Source organism: Muntiacus reevesi, chromosome 2 (assembly GCF_963930625.1).
Source record: "Muntiacus reevesi chromosome 2, mMunRee1.1, whole genome shotgun sequence".
Taxonomy (NCBI): Eukaryota; Metazoa; Chordata; class Mammalia; order Artiodactyla; family Cervidae; genus Muntiacus; species Muntiacus reevesi.
This window is the reverse complement of record NC_089250.1, coordinates 165,908,358-165,929,018: the sequence shown is the minus strand read 5'-3', so window position 1 is coordinate 165,929,018 and position 20,661 is coordinate 165,908,358. Positions and strand designations below refer to the sequence as shown.

The window sequence follows — 20,661 nt, the reverse complement described above, 5'->3', positions numbered from 1 at the left end:
GGGTGGACTTTTCCAGAACTATCTGAAAGACGGCTGCAGATGCACCAGTTTATTCTTAAGTACCTTTGGCGGCAGGTATGACAGTCTCCTTTCCTACATAAACACCACCATCACCCCCAGGGAACTGGAGCTCACTGCACCCTTATCTGACCTAGATGGTGTGGTCGTGTCTCCCACACACATCTGTTTTAGCTGGTTTGTCTGCCTCTGTGCAGAAATCAATGAATGGACACGTGGCGTTTAGTTGTCATGTCTCTTCAGTCTTCTTAGATGAAAATAATTCCCTGGCCTTTTGACTTTCAGAAACCTTGACATCATTGCAGAACCCAAGCCAGTAGGTTTGTACAACATCTCACCGTCTAGGTTCACCTGATTGTTTGGGGGATTTTAAAGGTTTACTTCGGTCCTTCGTTTTTGGTTCTGAGTCCCCATTCCAGAAATCCCCGGTGGATCGGCTTTCTAAGGTTGGTTATCAGGAATGTCTGCGGGCTGATTGCACCCCCTGAGCCCCAGTGTTCATCTCGAGATACCACATGGGAGAGCAGAATGGGATCGAAGCGCCAGTGGCCTTTCCTCTCCCTGTGCAGGGCAGCGGTGGCAGCAAAACAACCATTGAAGTCTCTTTCAAACCCTCTTAGTCATAGTTCACCAGTCCCCAAGCTATTTTTTAATAACAAATTCCAGCATCTCCTTTATTCATGAACAGTGTTCCTGAGACAGTTCAGTTCAGTCTTTCAGTCCGACTCTTTGCAACCCCCTGGACTGCCGCACGCCAGGAGACAGTTGCAATGGTTTGTTTTAATTTTTCACTATCCATCGTCAAGGTAGATGCTTGACGTGAAGTTACCCAGGTGTAATTTATAATCCATGACCCCTCACATTCATGTGGTGTCCCATGAAGTATCAGAGCTGTTTCAAGATGCTTCATTGGTGCTCCTTGCATTTACAAGCTGTTGCAGTACCTTTAAAGGTCAGGGGCTGGGGGTCCCTGTTTCCCAGGTGCTGCCGGCGAGGTACAGGGCAGTCGGTGAGCAGCTTGGGCACCCAGGTCCTCTACTGTTCTGCATTTGGCCTTGCCCTCCAGTCGGCCCTGGGGATTCTGAACTTTCTTCCTCCTGACATTTCCATCCCTGGCTTTGGATTCTCACCAGGCTCTCTTCTTGGAAACCTGAACTAACCGTTTGATAATGTTCTCCTTGGAAGTCCAGCAAGCCCAGCAAATGAATCTCTCCTTCCCACTGCCCCTCCCTACCCCGGAGGACTTCCAGTATCTCTCATTGTTTTATGATTTAAAGCGCGAAGCTGCCCTGCTCTGCTCTGTGCTCGTAGGAACGTTGTTTTCTTACTGGGTGTCTGGGAACACACATTCCTTCCAATTCTTCCCTCCAACCTGCTGCCAACCCAAGCCAGACAAACTTTCAGGTGGCCTCAAGGGTCCATCCCAGCCCTCCACCTTCCACAGTGAACCCCTTTTCTCCAACCGAGCCCGACTGAGGGGGGGAAATCACCTCCGCAAACGTACTTCTCCCATATTCTCTCTCTTCCTCCCAGAGCCCAGCCCGTTTCTCCCTGAAACCTTTCACACCAGACCTTGGGGTCTCTTCCTCCTGAGCCACAGTCCCTTTGGGACCTCTCTGTCGATCTTCATGCACCCAGAATCTGCACCTGTGCGCCTCAAAGGGGATGTTCCTGCTCGAGATTAAGCCAAGTACAGAGTACAGCTTTGCGTCTCACCACCCAGAGTCTTGGGTCCAGTTCAGTTTAGTCGCTCAGTCGTGTCCTACTCTTGGCGACCCCATGGACTGCAGCATGCCACGCCTCCCTGTCCATCACCAACTCAGACTTATGTCCATTGAGTCGGTGATGCCATCCAACCATCTCATCCTCTGTCGTCCCCTTCTCCTCCTATCTTGGGGGCTCCATCAAAATCCATTAGAGAATAATGGTCTTTCAAGCTGACTTAAAAGCCAGGTTTTCTTTCTTTTTTTTTTTTCCAAAAAGCTATTCTTCTATTTTTATATTTGTCATTTATTCTCTGCTCTTTCTCGATGCTTACTCTCAAATACTCCTGGAGTGCTGTTGTGTAAGGATTGTATGGAGCAGGGTCTGTGAACACGCTTGACCAGATTGCAGTCTCCTCCTCTTGGTGTATGATATAGGTCTGGATTTTCCTTTCTGGCTTAATTGACACATTGCGTTTGTGAATTGCACCATTCAGAGTGTGTGGGGACCTAATGGCATCGTAGCAGAACTAGTTTGATTTGCCCCAAGTATTTGTTGACCAGAGAAGAGAGCTTGCCGTCCCTTATTATGGCGGAAGTAACCCAGAAGAGCATTTTCTGGGGCCCTGGGTTTATAGCACTGTAGTATACCACAATGGCCTTGCTGAGGACTTTTTGTTAGAACCTCTTATTGTGGGTTATGGTACAATAAATCACTGAACACCATCCTTTCCTGTGGCTGTTGAAAATGTAATTTGGAGAAAAGTAGATATTTCATTTTACTTCATTTTGTTTGAATGTCTTATACATGTGGAAAAATGGTCCTGAGGATTATGTCAGCTGAACTAAGTCGCCTTCATCACATAATTCAGGAGAAGACTTCTCCTTTCCTCTGCAGGGAGAAAAAGAAATGTTAGGGACCTCCTATTATATAAACAATCAAATTCAACATTCCTTAGCTCTGAGTTACCTTCCCTGGTGTCTCAATTGGTAAAGAATCTGTCTGCAATGCAGGAGACCCAGGTTCGATCCCTGGTTCGGGAAGATCCCCTGGAGAAAGGGCATGGCAACCCACTCCAGTATTCTTGCCTGAAGAATTCTATTGACAGAGCAGCCTGGTGGGCTATAGTCCACAGGGTCGCAAAAGTCAGACACGACTTAGTGACTAACACTTCTGTTTCACCTCTGGGATGCTCTCATGGAAACAGGGACTAGAAGGCAGTGAGGAAGGTGGGCGGGTTGGTTGGGTGGACGTGGAGAAGGAGACAAAGGTCATCCGGTGTCCATTGAACACATAGTTAGTTTTGCATCTTGGAAATCTTGACCTAGATCAACCTTGTCCCTGAGGAGCACAAGAAAAGTCAGAGAGAGAGAATACTATAGGGATGAAGTGAGGAAGACTGTTTCACCTGTGTCATGCTCTTCTTAATTGGATGAGCTTGCCATTATGAAAGAACATCTCCATGGACCGTTCCCCAAGGGAAGCTCATTCATGGTCCCAGAGAACTCGTTCAAGGAGCAAAACATCGTCTAAGAGCTTCTCCGTCTTCGAGGTGGCAGAAGTGGTGAGGGCGTCTGGGCCGGGGGAGAGCCCCCAGCCGGGAGGATGGGGGGCATCTCATCGCCTGGCCCACACCCTTCAGTGCCCACAGAGCAGAAGGAGTGACCTGTATTTCCCCCACAGGAAGAGCCTCATCTGTAGACGCGGACCCGAGTCATTTTGTCTTTCGTGTGTATGCTTTTTCTTTGACCTGTTTTAAGAAAAGGCATTGTAGAATTATTGTTTTGTTTTACAAAGCACTTGGAAGCACCTTATCAACAAGCTGCGTCAAAACTGGCCACCTATGTTGGTCCACAATCATTTCTAATAAATATCTTTAAATAGCCCCAAAATATAGACCTTAAAAATAGGATTCATAATGTTGCTATACATTATAATTATATGTTTGGATCAGGTAATTATGTACATTTCCAGTAATTATGTGATTAGTGATAATTACATTAGGTATGTAAATATACAATAGTCAACCAGACATGACTTAAAACTCTAGTATAAATGAATAGAATGAAGCAAGATAGTACTCAGGTAAAGGATCATGCGAGGAAGGGGGAGAATGGTCAAGTTGCAGCTTCATAGACTAAGTTTGCGAAGGATAGATGTCCACGGGATAAATGGTTCGAAGATATGTTTGGAGCAGCGGCCCCTCCCCTGGGATGCCCCCTGTCACGTAGGGATTGGGTTTGTAGAACTGCCCACACTCAGGCCCCCACTTACTGCAGATGAAAACCGGGTTCAACGTTGTTATTATTTTTCAGTTGTCTCTCATCTATGAAATGCAGACTCAAGCTACTCTGCATTTGTTGATGTACTCTCACCGGGCTTGGCAGACTTTTTTTTAAACTCCCCACATTTCTAAAAGCATCATGTTAAGGCTGCTTCCATTTTGGGGTTTGGGGTGTGGTGATTTTAGTCCATGGCCGGGTGTGGCTGTTTATCAACGTCTGGGTATTGTCTTGTGACTGCTGCTCCGCCTCTCACCCCCACCACGACGGGTCACGCTCCCCCCTGAGGTGGGCAGCACCTGTCTCTGGGGTTTGGAGTCACACCTCCTAGGCCTGAGCCGCCTGCCTCACTTCCCAGCCTGCTTCGCCCTGGGTGTGTTTCATTTTGGTCAGTGGCACCTTTGAAGGAAGAGTGTCTGCTCCAGGCCCAGTGAACTCCTCCCAGGAAGCAGGGTTCTGACACGTCAGGCCAGGCCTCCTTGGTCAGGGCAGGCCTGAGGACAGTAGGGTTGCCTGGCTTTGCAAGACTGGAGGCCTGCAGACAGGGTCCCCCACAAACTTGGAGCATCATGTCCCACACAGCTCAACCTGATCACCAGTGTCTGGGACAACCCTGCTACCAGCACCCCAAGATACAGGGCTCTGCTGCCTGCCTCCCACCCTCTGATTCCTTTTACAAATGACACTTATGGGTGGAGTAAGACTTCCTCCCAAAAGACATGTGGGAGTAAGTCCCAACTGACTTACACTCATTGTATCAAACCATTACTGTTTGATGAGCATCCTGGACATTGGTTGATCCCCTGGCTCTAGAGCGCAGGCAGGCCCTCGGTCTCCCCAGAGGCTTTCTGAGATGCTAGTTCTCCTTCAGGTCTAGGCTGGAACTTGGCTTGGGGGTGGCGGCAGCAGGGCTGTGCAGCGGCCGGGGGAGCATTCTGAACATGGCCATGTGCCTGCTCACCACCAGCTCCACGCTGCCTGTGTTCCTTGCACGGACATCAGAGGTCCTGGAACATCCACCAGCTTGCTTCCTGGGTTCTGGTTGGAGAGATGTATGTGCCTGGAGGGGGCTTCCCTGGAGACTCAGTGGTAAAGAATTCACCTGGCAAGCAGGAAAGGCAGGTTCGATCCCTGGGTCAGAAAGATCCCCTGGAGGAGGGGATGGCAACCCACTCGGGTATTGTTGCCTGGAGCATCCCATGGACAGAGGAGCCTGACAGGCTGCAGTCCATGGGGTCGCAAGAGAGTTGGACACCAGTTAGCGATTAAACAATGATAGCAGTATGCCTAGAGGGTGTCCCCTTCCGGTCCGCACCCTGCAGCGAGTGAAGCGAGTGTGATGGCGGTCAGTCCTCTCTTGCCTGCAGAAGGTTCTTCATGGCCCTTCCTCTTACCTTAGAGCCAGGTCCCGCGTGGGAGCAGCCGGGACAGCTGGGTCCCCGCCGGCAGGCACAGATGCTGCGAGCAGTCACCTTCCTCTGCCACCTTCGTTCGATGCCCACTGTGCCCGGGGCCTTGCAAGTGAGGGACTGTGCTTGCTTTAACCTGGAGCTGGGCTCGGGGAGCAGGGCACCGTGGGTCACAACTCCTGGTGATCGTGTGCACCTCTGTCCTATTTCCCCATCACAACATACACTCCTTGAGAGCAAAGACTGTTGCCACAAAGTCTTGTTTCTCATGCAGAGTCCTGTTCTACGGGTTCATTTTTACAACCTGTGTGTCTCCAGCCAGCGAGCACGTGACGAAGGGAGGAAGGGCATGTCTGGAGGGAGGGGCCGCTGTCACCTTCACGAGGAAACCAGGGGATGTCTCTGGTTTCCAGGGGATTGCAGATAGATGCGATCGTGGATGAGGTGTTCTCACCTCGAGAGCTGGCAGGTTTCTTTGGACTGGGAACACGTGACAGAGGGGGATTGAGGACGCTTCTTGGAGGTGGATTATTTGAGCTAGAGAGCCAGGCAGGTGGAGAGGATTTGGAGATGATCAGCCAAGGGGGCGTGAACCCATTCCTGATAAAACCGATGAGGAGGAGACGTAACACGGGAGTGTGTTGGGGTGAGGGTCGCGGCATCGAGATGAGTGGGGGTCACCTGAGACACTGGGGTTTACTTTGCTGGAAGGGCTGTTATTGGAGGATTTTATGGAGAGGAAGGAGGCAGAGTTCTCTGAGCACCTACAGACCTTGTGTCAGGGATCCAGCCAGGTCTTTCCAAGTAGATTCTGCCCCGTGCTTTTCGCAGGCCCTGCATCCGAGGTGCGGTCCCAGCTCATATTTCCTGCTTAACCGGCACAGCCAAAATATGCCATAAAAGAGACTTTTTAATCCCATAACCTGTGGGAGTCAAGTCTAATTTTCATAACACGGCTCTCGTTAAGCTATATCATCATCTAGTCGAGAAATTGAGTCAGGAGCCATGCCCAAGCCTCAGTTTTCATTTAAATGGCTAAATCGTAAGTTGCGGGCGACCTGGGGCTGTTCAGCGGGCAGCTGATTTGTTTGCAGGGCTCCACCTCGGGTCCTGGGCTTTCTCTGGAGAGCTGTGCTGATGACGAAAGCCTCCGGCTCCAGGTTGGGCGGCAGGAGCCCAGAGCCTGCCTCCAGGGGCCTCTGGGGCTGCGTCCATCCTGGGATGACCAAGACGTCTGGTCGGTTCTGCTCATTTTGTCTCTGTACTTTGTCATTTCGACGAAGGCGGTCTTAAAGCCCTGCCAGACCCTGTTTGCTGTTTTTCTAGTGTACGTGAGGTTTATTTCCCCCTCTCTGATTTAGATTAGTCAAGTCAGTTGCTTTGGTAGGGGATACTTTGGAGAGAGAAAGAAAGAACAAAAAAACTTTTAAAGACAAAAAGCTGTTTTTAAACATATATTTTCAAACACGTGACAGAAACAAGCAATAACCCAACACAGCCTGTACACATTTAAAAGTAGGAAGTGGGATGTCACGGGCCTATTTTTAGCCGTCGCTGCCGGAAACGAGTGTGACCCGCTAACCCCCGCAGTGCCCGTGGGAGACGTGGGGGCAAGGGCAATGCTGTGGCCTCTTTCTGGCCAACAGCAGGCGCGGGGAAGCACCTCCGGGGGCTTCTGATTTCCACCTTGGCTTTCAGAGCTGCCTCGGGCTCCTGGCCCCAAGGACTGGAGAACCAGGAGATGGGGGAAAAAAGTCATTCAATTGTGTCCAACTCTTTGCAGCCCCATGGACTGTAGCCCGCCAGGCTTCTCTCTCCATGGGGTTTCCCAGACAAGAATACAGGAATGGGTTGCCATTTCCTCCTCCAGGGGAATCCTCCCGACCCAGGAATGGAAACCTGGGTGTCCTGCATTACAGATGGATTCTTGGCCATCTGAGCCACCAAGGGAGTCCCAGGAGATGGAAAGCCCAGGCTAGTGTTGGTCCAGCACAGGGAGGAATGCCAGCCAAAGTGACCGGTGCTCCAGAGTCTCCTCCCGAGAAAGGAGTGAGCATCCCTTGAGGCCAGTTCAGCAGAAACAGCACAGCTCTCAGGGGGACTGCCCAACCCAGCGAGCTTCATGCAAATCCAGTCTTTAGATTCACACAGTCCACCACATACCTGAAATTTTTTTAAAGGCATGAAGGGACTTCACTGGTGGCCCAGTAGTTAAGAATCCACCTTGCAATGCACGGGACGTGGTTTGATCCCCGGTTGGGGAACTGAGTAAGATCCCACATGTCAAGGGACAACTAACTTAGTCCCTGAACCACAACTGGAGAAGCGGGCATGCCACAGTGAAAGATCCCGCATGATGCAACTAAGACTGACGGCAGCCAAATAGATAAAGAAACAAATTTAAAAAAAAAAAAATGTGAGGACTAGACCCAGAATAGTACTTCTGTTTCCCATTCTTTTCAGGCAGTTTCCCAAGTCATTGTGTTGATGAAAGCAGAAAACGCTTGTAGGAGATCTGTCCAAGGACTGCTCCGTGAAGGGGATCATTGGTCGTCCCTCTGCTTGTCCGCCTCCGTTTTTTCCCTGCTCTTCTGCACTGTCTAAATCATCTCAATTTTCAGGTCTCTACAGTTTCCAGCTGATGCCTTCCGTTGCACAGGGAATTGAAGCCTTGGCTCTGGGGGAATGTCGTGTATAACGTGGAGGTTCCCATTCAGATGATGCTGCAGGGTCAGCTTTCTTTTGGGTTTGTTTTGTCTGCAGGAGGATTTGGCTTGCCTGATTCTTCTCACTTTTCAGAAGATGGCTTTTTCCTTTATGCAATTTTCTGTAGTGAGAGATTCTTTGCAGGATTAAATATGAAGTCTGCAAGACTCAGTAATCTTTCAGAAATTGGTCCCATCTCACTTTATTTAGTTAACATGAGATTTTTTTCAGAAAAATCCCCCCTTGCAGTCTAAAGACTGCAGAGAGTTTTTTTTGTTGTTGTTTAATCTGCCAGGGTGTTCAGAAAAGTGCAAGTCCAGTTACAGGTGTTTTTACCTAACACAGGAAAACATCTGTCATAATATTTGGCAGGTTGCAGAGCTGAGGCTGCGTGAGTTTGGGTGGCTTCCAAGCAGAACGGGTCAGAAATTGATGGAGACAAATCTGGGCCTCCTCATTCTGGGGCGTAGCGTGAAGCCTCCCTGAAGCTCTCCTGCCCACTGCTGACCTGCTCCTGGCATTACACCTTCACACCTAATAAACCAGGGCTGTGGAGCACGTGTGGTCCTAGTGGTCCTGCCGAAGTAGAGGACCCAACCGAAGGCCAGTTATTTGTAAGCTGGGTGAGTTACCGCCAGCCACCCCACTGCAAAAAGATTTGGCACAACTTCCAGAGCTCATCTGTGTGTCTCTGAAGGGAGTGACTGCACCACAAGTGGAGTTTTGCAGCATCAACACCACGTTCATGTTTGCTAAGGTTTTCTTTACGACGGGAAGGAAGGGAAAGGAAACGCTGAGATGGCGTAATACTGACGCCTTAGGCTGGTGCAGCCCGTTCGCTGAAGGCTGGGGGCCCTGGCTCTGACAGGGGCCCACTGCACCTTGTTTCAAGGAGCTGGAGCCATCATCTGTTCAGGAATTACTGTTGGATACTCAAGTGGCTGATTTTTGTAAGTGACGTATCTTATATTTGGGGTTTGGGGAAACCTTAAGAAAATAACAGGGTTACTTTGTTAAAGAGGTTCCCCTTTTGCCATTTCAGCAGGGCTGTTAGTTTCCCCAGGTCGACACGGAATTCCAGAAAGCAGGGCGCTGGCTTTTGGAGTTTGACCTGGGTTCTGTGCATCTTGGTACCAACTTCTCCATCCCCACACCTGGGGGATGGGCGAAGCACCCAGAGCAAGGCCTGGTGCAGACGTTGAACACGTGTTGAGGCCCCTGTAATGAGGATCCTGGAAGAAAACATGATGTCAACGCTGCCCTGTTTATGGTTACCCTGAAGGGTCACCAGGACCATTTCAACCCTTCCCACCCAGCCAGCCAGCATCCTCTGACCAGTGAGGGAAGGATGGAGGTGGCAGTGGGGGGCGGGGACCCCCGCTGGGAGGCCACAAAGGCCCCTCTTGGCCGAAAGAGCCGAGACTGGGAGGAGGGGGTGACAGGTTTGGGTGGGCTGGGCTGCCCGAGGTCCTCAGGTTAGCATCCTTTCCGGGGTGAGGATGTGTCCTGCTAGATACAGCAGGCCCGTTTTCACAGCTCCGTGTCCTTGCGGTCCTTCTTACCATGAAACCGCCCCACGCTTCCCTGCCCGCTCCTTTCCGGAGGGGAGGACGTTCCAAAGAGAAGACCTGCGGAAATTGGGCTCGCCTGCCCCGCAGGGCTGGGAGACGATCTGCTGCATCCAGATAGTGCTGTTTCCGTTTTAGTCTGGGGCTCGAACGTTTTCCTGTCCTTTTTGATGTATCTTCGAAGTGAACACATCCTCGGGCTGTTGGCGAGATGTATAAATATTGTCTTGTGTGTGGCCAGGCCCGTTGTCTGTCTCCCCTGCCCAGGCCTTTGAGCCCATGATGGTGAGTGTGCCAGAAGAGAAAGGAGAGAAATTGGCGCCAGCAGGCTGCTTTCATAGATGGAAACCCAGGGTTTTGCAGTGTGGCTTTTTCTTTTTTTTTTTTCCCCTCTCTGTCATGCATCCTAGGAGGTGGAGGGGATTGGGGGAGGATCACAATCGCTTTGCCATCTGCCAGGGCTTTTTCCCAGTTAACTTGAGGCCTTACTGGCATTTGGGGGTCAGAAGTGGTGTTTAAGTCACAGCCTGGGGTCCCAGGGCTGTGCCCCCAGGCAGTGCTTTTGGCTCGGTTCCTCTGTAGTCAGTCAGGCTTTTCCCAGAGTTTTGACTTTGGGGGACCAAGCCCTGTTTGGGGAGTCATGTTGGTTTCAACAGAGCTCGTCCCAAAGTTTAATACGTACTGGTCAGGACAAGGGGGCGCTGCCCTCGTGTTTCCCTCTGTCTCCAGTTTCTGCCCAGGAATTTGTACTTGCTTTCCTTCTCACTCTTAGTTTTCAGTATTTCTCATTCCAAAAAAAAATTTTTTTAACTAGTAATTATCTTTAGAGATTCTAATGGAATCTTCAGTTAAGGGACACGTGGGTGAAGACGAAACCTTGTTAAGTTTAATGGCTGCAAATATGTATATTGTCTCGTTTTTAAATGTTTTGACTACACACAGCCCTTTTAAGCGTGGGATTCCCAGCTTTCGGTTTCACTGTGAATTCTGTGTCTTGGAACCTACAGTTGGAGGACCCTGGTCCCGTCTGTGGTGGCGCTTCCCAGGGCCCTGTCTCTACGTTTGAGGAAATGTTTTAATGCTCTTCTGTGGGGCTTTCCTGCATGCAGGTAACTGCCATTCTCTGCATTAATGCACCTCATGTCCCTGGTGGGCTCCGTAAAATCTTAATCCATGGGAATATGGGAGATGATCCAGAGATCTGAGCCAGGCCAAGCCTGCTAGAATTAGTGCTTCCTTTGCAAACAGATTTAAAGGCAAACATGCCTCAGATGCAGCCTCCCCGCTCCCGGCTCTGCTTCATAACATTGGGGTTTAGTCGCTGACCTCTGTTGCCCTCTTAAAATATTCAATTCTAGGCTACACGCGTGGACTGTATTTCTGTCGCCGTGGTTTTTCCAGGCAGTATGAAAGGGTCTGTGTTGTGTGAGAATACGGGAAAGAATCCGTTTGGGCTGGAGCAATGTTAATAACTCCTTTGATTTGTAACCAGAGTCATCTCGGAGCCAGATTTCAATATTGGCAAAGTGTCGGGCGGCAGACCTGGCCCATCTCTTGGGTACCTCCTGCTCTAGAACTACGCGTGAGGCTTTTTCTTTCTTATCCCGCCTGCCTGTTCACATTTAATTTGTTCTTAGCCGTGTGCAATGGATTAACATTTCATCAGGGTGGATTAAGATTGCATCGACATTAAAGCAGTCTTTTTCTATTTTCCTCCTGTCACTTTTAGGCGATCCTGATCTGGGCGGGGGGTGGGGGGGGCTCATCCAAAAAGTGCCCTGGTGAGGACGGGGGAGATAAGCCAGGGCTTCAACGTGAAAAGAATTCCCAGTTGCAGGTCGGGAGGCCTGGATGGAGCCTGCAGCCGGTTTCATCGGTCTAACGAGATGTCACATGGAACAAAAGCTTTAGGGGTTTTATTTAGCTCCTAATCCGCAGGCTGAGAGAGCAGAGGTCCATGTGAGTGCTCCAGCCAGGAAGGGGGGCGGGGGTGCCCGGCTGGCTGGCTGCAGCCTCCTTTCTGGGACTGAGCCGTAAAGAAAAGACCTCTGGTGCTACCGTTGGAGAGTGAGGCAAAGTTACCGTGAGTGTTTTGTCTACTAAGGTTTCGGAGAATTAATAATTCAGGCCATACTTTGAAATCGAAAACCCCCAGTTGGTCCTTTCTGCCGTCTCGGAAGGGTTAGAATACAGCCAGGTCTGGTTTGGATGCATGTAACTGAAGATTTATAAAGAAAGCCTCCCTCCTCTGCCTCTGGCCGCAGCCTTTTTTTTTTTTTCCTTTTCCAATGCCGGTTCCCAGCAGGCCTATAAATATTGGTCGATCTCAGAGCTGGGATGCAGCCGGGTGGTACGAGGGCCCCTGGGAGGTCGCTGAGGCTCCCGGGAGGAGAAGCTCGCTGACGGACGGAGGCGGAGAGGGCCCTTGGTACCCCGGGCTGCGGGATGTCACTATGCCGGGGGCGGCTGAGCCCTGCCTCTACCGGGAGGCCTTCTACAGCACGGCGGCCGGAAGGAAGAGCTCCGTCCCCGACTTCGCCTTTTACGACAGCAGACAGGCGGTGATGTCGGCCCGCGGGGCCCTGCTGCCGGGGGATTACTACAGTGACCCGGCTGGAGCCGCCCGGGCGCCCGGCGAGCCTCCACACCATCGCCACCCGGGGGCTGGCCAGCCGCTGCCCGGTTACGGAGCGCCGGGCAGCAGGATGACGTGGGAGCCAGTGGCAGGCCGGGGCCCTATCCTGCAGGACATCGGTCACCTGTCCCGGGACCCTGGGGGTAAAGTGACCCCCCAGGGGCAGCGACCACACGGCAGGGCCCCTTCGCCCGTGCGGTACGTCGGGGAGCCGGCCGACAGCAGGTACGGGGCAGAGGCGCCCGCTTACCCCGCCAGCCAGGTCTACAACGACGCGGGCGAGAGGCCGGTGGATTCCGCCACCTCCAGGCAGGCGGCACCCACGTGCCTGGTTGTGGACCCGGGAGCGGCAGCTGCCTCCGGGATCAGCATGGGGACCGCCCCTGGCGCCCCACCCCGAGGCTACGGGCCGGCCCGGGAAGGCGTCCACCCCAGGATGGCTTACGAGAGGTGCGAAGCCGACCCGCCCGCCTTCCAGGGGCCTGGGGGCAGCAAGAGGAGCGTGATGCCGGAGTTCCTGGCCCTCCTGCGGGCGGAAGGCGTGGCGGAAGCCACGCTGGTGGCCCTGCTACAACAAGGCTTCGACTCGCCGGCGGTCCTGGCCACCATGGAGGACGCGGACATCAAGTGCGTGGCGCCCAACCTGGGCCAGGCCCGCGTGCTGAGCCGCCTGGCCAGCGGCTGCCGGATGGAGATGCAGCTGCGCAGGCAGAGCCGGGGGGCATCCCTGCCCCGCACGCGCTCCAGCAGCTTCAGCCACCGCAGCGAGCTCCAGGGCGACCCGGCCAGCCTGGGCGCCGCAACCCTGCAGCCCCAGCCCCAGGCGGGGCCCCTGCAGACGGCGTCCCCTCGGGCTGCAGACCCTGCTCACCGCCGCCCCTCCAGCGCGCCTTCCCAGCACCTCCTGGAGACTGCCGCTGCCTACTCTGCCCCCGGGGTGGGCGCCCAAGCCGCCCACTTCCCGTCCAACTCGGGGTACAGCTCCCCGACCCCTTGCGCCCTGACCGCGCGCCCGGGCCCCGCGTACCCGCTGCAGGCCGGCGTGCCCTTGACTCACCCGGGCCCCAGGACTGCCTACTCAACGGCGTACACGGTGCCCATGGAACTGCTGAAACGGGAGCGGGGCGCGGCGGCCTCCCCCGTGCCCAGCCCCCAGCTCCTGCGGAAGCCCGGCGCGCCCCTGGAGCCGCCCGCCCTGCCGCCAGCCAGCCAGAGCCTCCACACGCCTCACTCGCCCTACCAGAAGGTGGCCCGGCGGACAGGGGCCCCCATCATCGTGTCCACCATGCTGGCCCCGGAACCAAGTAATGCACCCCTCCCTGCCTTTTCCTCGCGGGGGACATTGAGGGGACGGACGGTGGGGCCCGAGGTCTGAGCTCGGGACAGCGGGCCCCCCGGGTTCCTGTCGCTCTCCGGCCAGACCTGGAGAGACCAACCCACCCCCGACTCAGACCCACGTATGCACCCACTCATCCAAGCAGGGCACCCCAGCCAGCTGGCCAACACACAGGAGGGTTCTCCTGGGTGAGACTGGTGTGTGTGGTTCAGGCTGACCCCCTGAGAATGGCATTAGCTTCATTTTTCTCCGGTTGAGCTCAAGCTGATTTGTGGATTTCCCTTTATGGGGAGGAAGCACAACTGTTTATAAGGGGAAGAAAAACCAGAAATCATTCAGAACTGGATGCAGCCCTCAGCCCACGGGCAGTGGCCTTTTCTCCAGCTCACGTCCAGTGGCTTTGGAGAAGGCTGGGTGTTTGTCCTGCATCTCCCCGTACAGTGGGCGGCGTTCACTTGCCATCAGAAGTGATTTCCCGTGTGGAAATGCCCCTCTGAAGGGCCTACACAGTATGAGAGGTAGGGTTAATCACTGGCGAGCTAAAAACGGGTGTGCTTCCAGGCTTGTGTGTTAAACAAAGATGTTGAAATCCCTTAGAACTCCCTGTTTCAAAAACAGACTCAGTCTCGCATGTTGGAAAACACAGTTGGGGATTCTGCTTGCTTGTAGGGAAGAATGTATTTCCATGTGGAGGAAAGAGAGAATGATCCTAGCTCGTTTTCATCACGAGCCAAGTGGAATTGAGTGTGTGTGTGTGTGTCCCCGGGCGCCTGGATAGAGTTCCAGGTGGACACCCTCAGAGCCACACTTCAGAAGTGTCATTTCGACCCTAGAATCCTTACTGACCATTTAAGCTGTAAATCAACTTTTTTCCTTTCTTTCCCTGTTCCCCTCAATATAGTGTAGAAAACTGCATCTTTTTTCAATGACTTTTTTTATTTTAATGAATTACTAGCATTATAGGGTGGATATAGTGGGATGAGAATTGTGGTAAAAATGAGGAACCTTTTTGCAAATACCTCTTAAATAGCTGTGGATGGGGCCTGGGAGCCTAATGTGATAGCCCTGAGATAAGCATTAGGTTTATCTGTTATGTTGGTGAAGCTGGTGATGGTGATGCTACTCGTAGACTGAAGTGGGACTGTTGCTTTACAAGTTGACCTTCACACTTGTTTCTTTCTTATTTCCAGACAAGCACTGGTTGAATTTCTCTGTTGTCTCCCTCTATACATTCTAGTTTTGCCTCGTGTATAGATTTTCTTTTTCAGTCCCATCATAAAATTTATTTGACTTTTTAAAATCGGTGTGTGGCAGGAGAAAAGTCAGATAATGTTTCCCAGGGCCTGCGTCTTCCCCCTCACCGTCAAACATTCTTTCTTTGCAACCAACTAATTTGCATGGCGATGACATTTGTTGCTTCAGTAATTTCATCTGATAATGGCTGGGCTTGCAAAGCGGATCTGAAAACATATTCCTTAATTATGTGTTGCTAAGCAACGGGAGGGTTTGGTCATAATCACAGAAAGATTATCTGCATGCTGAAGTCCTGGAAAGGTTTTGCTGAAGGAGGACCTGTTAAATTGCCTTCTTTTCTTCTTTTCATTTCTGTTTATTTTTCACTGCCTTCTAACAAAAACAGTCGCTGTTATTTGGGGACGGGGCGAGGGATCTTATTTAAGTTGTTTGGAGTGCGATTGTTAACACGCGGTTTTGCAGACCTGGGGATATTGATTTTTGTTTCATTTGCATGGCAGCAAGCCTGTGCCAAGAAGCCTGCAGTCGGAAGTCTGCCAGGAAATAAATTTCTCTGTCAGATGATCTGTCCCGTAGCAGTGTTTCCTCTCATTCCTTCTCGAATGTTGACTGTGTCATCATGGCCCTCCCCCAAAAGCGGTGTGTCAGGGACGGGGAGTGGGGTGGGGGTAGGCGCTTGGCTTGCCCCGGGAGCGTTGAGCCTGGATACGAGACATTTTGTGAGGCAGGTTTCCTAAAGGCAACAGCAGATCTGTTGGAGCCTGCAGTGCTACTCCAGGTGGTCACTTTGCCCGCGGGGAGGATAACACTGACGTCTCAGGGATGCACCTCAGGTCCGGAAACGTGAAGCTCACAGGGGCAGCCCCACCGCCCTGAGCTGAAACGGGAGCCGGCGATCTTTCAATCCAGATCCCTGCCGCCTCGGTCCTTTGCGGCACAACCAGCATGAATAAATCTTCATTCTGGTTTTCGTCTAATTCACATATTTGCTTCTGATCTGGCGGGGCAGGGGTGCCGGGAGGAGGCCTCTCTCCTCTCTCCCTCCAGGGTGGTGATCCGAACGCTTGCAGTGGGTGGCTTGTTTCTGAGAACTTGGTTTTGTTTTATGTGCTTTGGGTATTTTAATCTTTTTCATCTTCTGTATGTTTTTCCAAGTGACTTTCCATTCGCAGTTATTACAAAGTATTGGCTATGTTCCCCGTGTTGTACGGCACATCCTTGAGTACATATTTTCATTGGTATTTGCTTTTCTCCGTCCATGTACTGCCTGCTTCGTCTTGGTTGGCTTTGTTGGTATAAATAACTGGCTTCTGTGGATTGGGCAGTGGAGGGTGGCCAGGTGAGGACAGGCCCCCAGAGCAGCCCCCAGCTCCTGTGATGCGGGATTACTGGGGCTACATGTCAGACCCACGTGAGTGGCGGTACCTGCTGGATCTGCTGCGTTTATACGCTGACCTGCTCGACTGGGGCACAGGCTGCGGAACCTTCTGGCAGTGGCCATCACCCAGCGCTGCCCCCTCCCCCGCCTCACGTGGCATTGACTGCAGCCAAGGATTTGCTGTCGCCCGAGCCCTCCCTGAGCTGGTGCAGCCGGACGCGTCGCGTAAACAGCAGCTCCGCAGCCATCTTCACGGGTTTGTCCCCCTGAACACAGCCACGCACGTGGGCTGCAGGGGCCACAGAGCCTCCTGTGTGAGAAGCACAGCCCCAGCCCAACCTTTTTCTGGCCCCTTTTGGTTCTCGTCCAGGCATTTTTCTAGATAGAGCTCAATTGATGAAGTGCATCTGTAATCCCCATCTAGTTCCTGGGGACACTGCCCAGAGACCCTTCAGGACAGGACAGGGGTGTCTGCAGCCCGTTTACACGGGGGCCATGGGGGAGGCTGGTGGTGTCGCAGTGTTAGGTCAACAGGAGGAACTGGTCACTCTTGCTTCACTGCTAACGTCGTAGCAGTGGTCTCTAGCACCGTAGGCGTGCATGCCGGGTCCCCTGGGTAGGAAGTCCCACTGGATCTGAATGGAGGTTTGTTCTTGTCCAGCCCTCGCACACCTGGTGACTCCTCCCATGCCCCTGCCGTTGTTTGAAGGTCCCTCTGCACAGGAAGATCTGTGCTGGAGAGAGGGGTCCAAATGATTCACTGGTTCTGAGAGATGATCCGGAAACCATCAGCCAGGAGAGGGGTGCCATGAGACCCCCCCAAAGACATCCTCCCACCAAGCCAGCTGATCACACCCACTCCCCAACCTCAAAGCAGATCTGGACCAGGAAGGGTGGGCTCAGCCAGCCCCTGTTATGTCCATACTCGGGGACTGGGTGTGAGGACCGAACCTGGGAGCTAGCTGGCTCTGCAGAGAGCAGTGGGATGCTGATCCTGACTCTTCAGTTTTTAAGACCCTACATCCTAACCCCAGGAGATGTGTGAAGGGAGCAGGCTTCTCTGGGCTGTGGGCCAGGGAGGGTTCCTGAGCCCGAAGCCCTGGCTGAGCAGGGCAGGGCCAGAGCTTGGGGCTGGATCCCTCAGCACTGCTCCAGCCCCCTCTATGTTCCAGACCTGGGGTCAGGTGTTGGGCACTGAGACAAGGGTACACCCCAGCCTGGGCTTCTGGGGCATTCTCACCGCCGCCCACCCAGTTAGTAAATAAAAGACAGTCACCATAATGCGATCAGGACGCACGTGGGGAGCCTGCAGCACTTGGAATGCATCGCTGAAGAGCCTGTGCGCTAGCAGGGGGTGCTGAGCGCAGGGCTCTGACTCCAGGATGACCGTCAGACTGCAGCCGTGGTGGTCAGGCCGAGGGAGAGGTCGCTGTGCAGACCAGCGTGAGGGCGGTTGTGTGCGTGTCAGTGTTTGCAGCCCCTTGAAGGCTGTTAAGGTCCTGGCTACTGCCTGGGGCTCCCTGGGGCATCGCCAGGCTTTCCTTGCAGGTGGACCTCTACCTCCATGATCAGGAAATCCTAGCCTCAGTTCAGCGGGAAGGGGGTTCGTCCAGAGCCCTTCTTCTCCCCAGCAGTCACTTCCAAATCGAGCTCTCGGGAAGGAGCTGTGCGCTTTGAAGGTGCTGGCAGGCCATTCCCAGTAGAACACTGACCCAAGTCCCAGGTCAGTGAAATCCACAGGCTTTGTTTTGCTTTTGTATTTGGTAGGTGTTTGGGGCTGGCAGAAGGAGAGATGGAGAAGGCAGTGGCAGCCACTCCAGTCCTCGTGCCTGGAGAAGCCCATGGACGGAGGAGCCTGGTGGGCTGCAGTCTGTGGGGTCGCAAAGAGTCGGACACGACTGAGCGACTTCACTTTGAGACTTTTGGGGGGGCTGGCCACTTGCACCTGGGTTGAGAGTCCCAGCTCCCCCTTTGGTTCACTCTTCTTCCTCCCGCAGGGTGCCCCATCAGCCAGGCCTGCTCTGGTCTTTGTCATTGTCCTGGCCGCTTCCCAGGCCAGAGGTGGGAGTCTGGCCTTGGGGCATTCGGCTCAGAGACTGGCCTTATCCCGAGCTCTGTGTCCTTCAGAACGGCCCACTCTGACCTCTCGGGTGTGGACCGAGTCCTTCTGTCCATGGAGGACGGCATCTAGGTGAGCTATGGCCTGGCGGTGTTGCAGCTGCTGTTCACGCAGGGGGCAGAGGGCAGTGCTGCCAGGCCTGGGTGAGGATGAGCTGAACGGGCCTTTCACAGAACCAAGTCTCTGGACACTTCTGTCAATTCATCTCTTCTGCGGCGTTCCACTCCCAGCTCTGTCGGCCCTGACCCACCCCACGCCCCACCAGGGGTGTATATCCGTGATAGTACGAGGTGTGGTGTCTGTGGGGACTTGGGCTTTGGGTTTTTTGTGGTTTTTTTTTTTTTTTTTTTTTTACTATTATTTATTTTATTTGGCTGCGGCATGTGGGATCTTAGTTCCCTGACCAGGGATCAAACCCATGCCCCCTGCATTGGGAGCACGGGGCCACCAGGGAGATCCCATGTGGGGACGTGGGAGTGGACTGTCTAATATGCTCCATCCAATAAGGGGTGGGGGGAGCAGGCTCCTGGCTGCTTGGAGGGCTCTGAAGTTCTTGTTTAATAGGTTTTTAACCTGGCATGCTAAGGGACACAGAGAACGTGATTAATGGAGTTATTCTTGCTGCGCTTTCCTGCCATTCAGTTTAAAGGAATCGATCCGTGTTCTCACAGGGGAAGGTGGGGCCAGGACCATGCCTGGACACCAGCCAGCTCTGTCCGTGTTCCCGTCACCAGACCCTCTTTGTGTGGCCTAGGCTGCCCCGCACAGGGTGGCTGAGCCTCCTCATCTCTCAGGCATTTTCTCTTCCAGTTCTGGAAAGGAGGTCTGAGTAAAAAGAGTAGGGCCCGTGCACCAGGACCTCTGCCTTAGGAAGCAGCCTGTCGCATGTGGCTCTGGTCTGCAGATAACAGTTTTGTGTGTTAGCATCTCTTTCCAACCTCCAACTCCTCTCTGCAACTTTGAGAAGTGGGAGTCTCGTCCAGAGCAGCAGTTAGACTTTCCCGGGGACATGAGCCCCAAGACGGGGCGAGCCGTGGTGAGTTTATCTGCCTGAGAAGAGGCAAAGCCAGCACACCCCCTCACCACGTTACTTCCTCACATGACCTTTGCCCTTGAGTGTCCAGTGTCCACACAGGGCTTCTCCAGTTCACGTTCTTCTGGGTGGACCTGGGTAGGCCAGGAAGCAAAACCCAGAGTCCTCACTGGCTTTTGGTACCAGACACCTGATCGGCAAACATTTTCTCCCATGGTGCAGTTGTCTTGCCACTCTCTTGATACCTTGAAGCACAGAAGGTTTCATTTTGATGAAGTCCAGTTTATTTCTTTCCCCTCTGGTTGCTTGTGGTTTTGGTGTCATCATCCAAGGTCATGAAGCTTCGAGCCTGTGTTTTCTTCCTAAACAGTCTGGAGTGTTAGCTCTTCCATTTAAGTCCTTGAAGCATGCTGAGTTGACTTGAATATAGAATGAGGCGGGGGATCCTCTGTATTATCTTGCCGGTGGATACCCAGTTGTCGGAGCACCATTTCTACTTATTTATCCTGTTGTTTACTTTTGGCCGTGCTGGGTCTTCGTCACTGTCTGCGGGCTTTTCCTTGGTGCGGGGATGGGGGCTGCTCTCGTGGTGGTGTGCGAGCTCCTCATCGCGCTGGCTTCTCTTGCTGTGGCGCGTGGGCCTCGGGCGTTGTGGCTCCTTGGTTCAGTAGTTGTGACACGCAGGCTTAGTTGCTCCGTGGCATGTGGGATCTTCCTGGATCAGGAATCGAACCCACGTCTCCTGCATTGGCAGGTGGAGCCTTTACCACTGTGCTACCAGAGAAGCCCCAAGCGCCGTTTTTAAAAGAGAAAAATCAATGTCTTAACGTGGAAGATTTTCAGGTGTTTGGAACCTATTTTTTGTCCCCACGATTATACAAGGCAAGAATTCTAAAGCCATTTCATAGGTTCTTTGCTGGTACATGGGTTTTTTTTTTTTTTTAAGTTTATGAAAGGAAAATAATGCTTTCATCTATAACATAGCCCACATTAGCAATATAGAATCTGCATGTACTTAATGTACTGCTTTTAGGTGTGTCTCACCCTCCTCTGAGGCTGGCTTATACACAAAGGACGTTTTTAGTTGTTTTTCATGTAAAGGGGAAAAAACAAGACTGTTGACTTCTTCTTGCTCCCTCTTGCTCAAGGAACAGGAAGGGACAGTGTTAACAGGGACAATTTAACAGGCAGTTAAATTTAGCCCAACGGTGGTGCTCAG

General features: G+C 52.8%; 1 protein-coding gene across 8 annotated transcripts in view; it reads left to right on the top strand.

The window, feature by feature from the left end:
- CTBP2 (C-terminal binding protein 2) overlaps positions 1-20,661 on the top strand; it is a 168,682-nt gene that overhangs the window by 121,644 nt on the left and 26,377 nt on the right. The window contains exon 1 of one of the 8 annotated variants that reach the window (XM_065923521.1): positions 11,961-13,626. The exons of the other annotated variants lie outside the window; for them this stretch is intronic. Within the exon in view, the coding sequence (XP_065779593.1) occupies positions 11,976-13,626 (1,651 nt within the window). The 5' untranslated portion in view covers positions 11,961-11,975. Of the gene's footprint in view, positions 1-11,960; positions 13,627-20,661 lie in introns of those variants that run through there. 8 annotated transcript variants of the gene reach the window in all.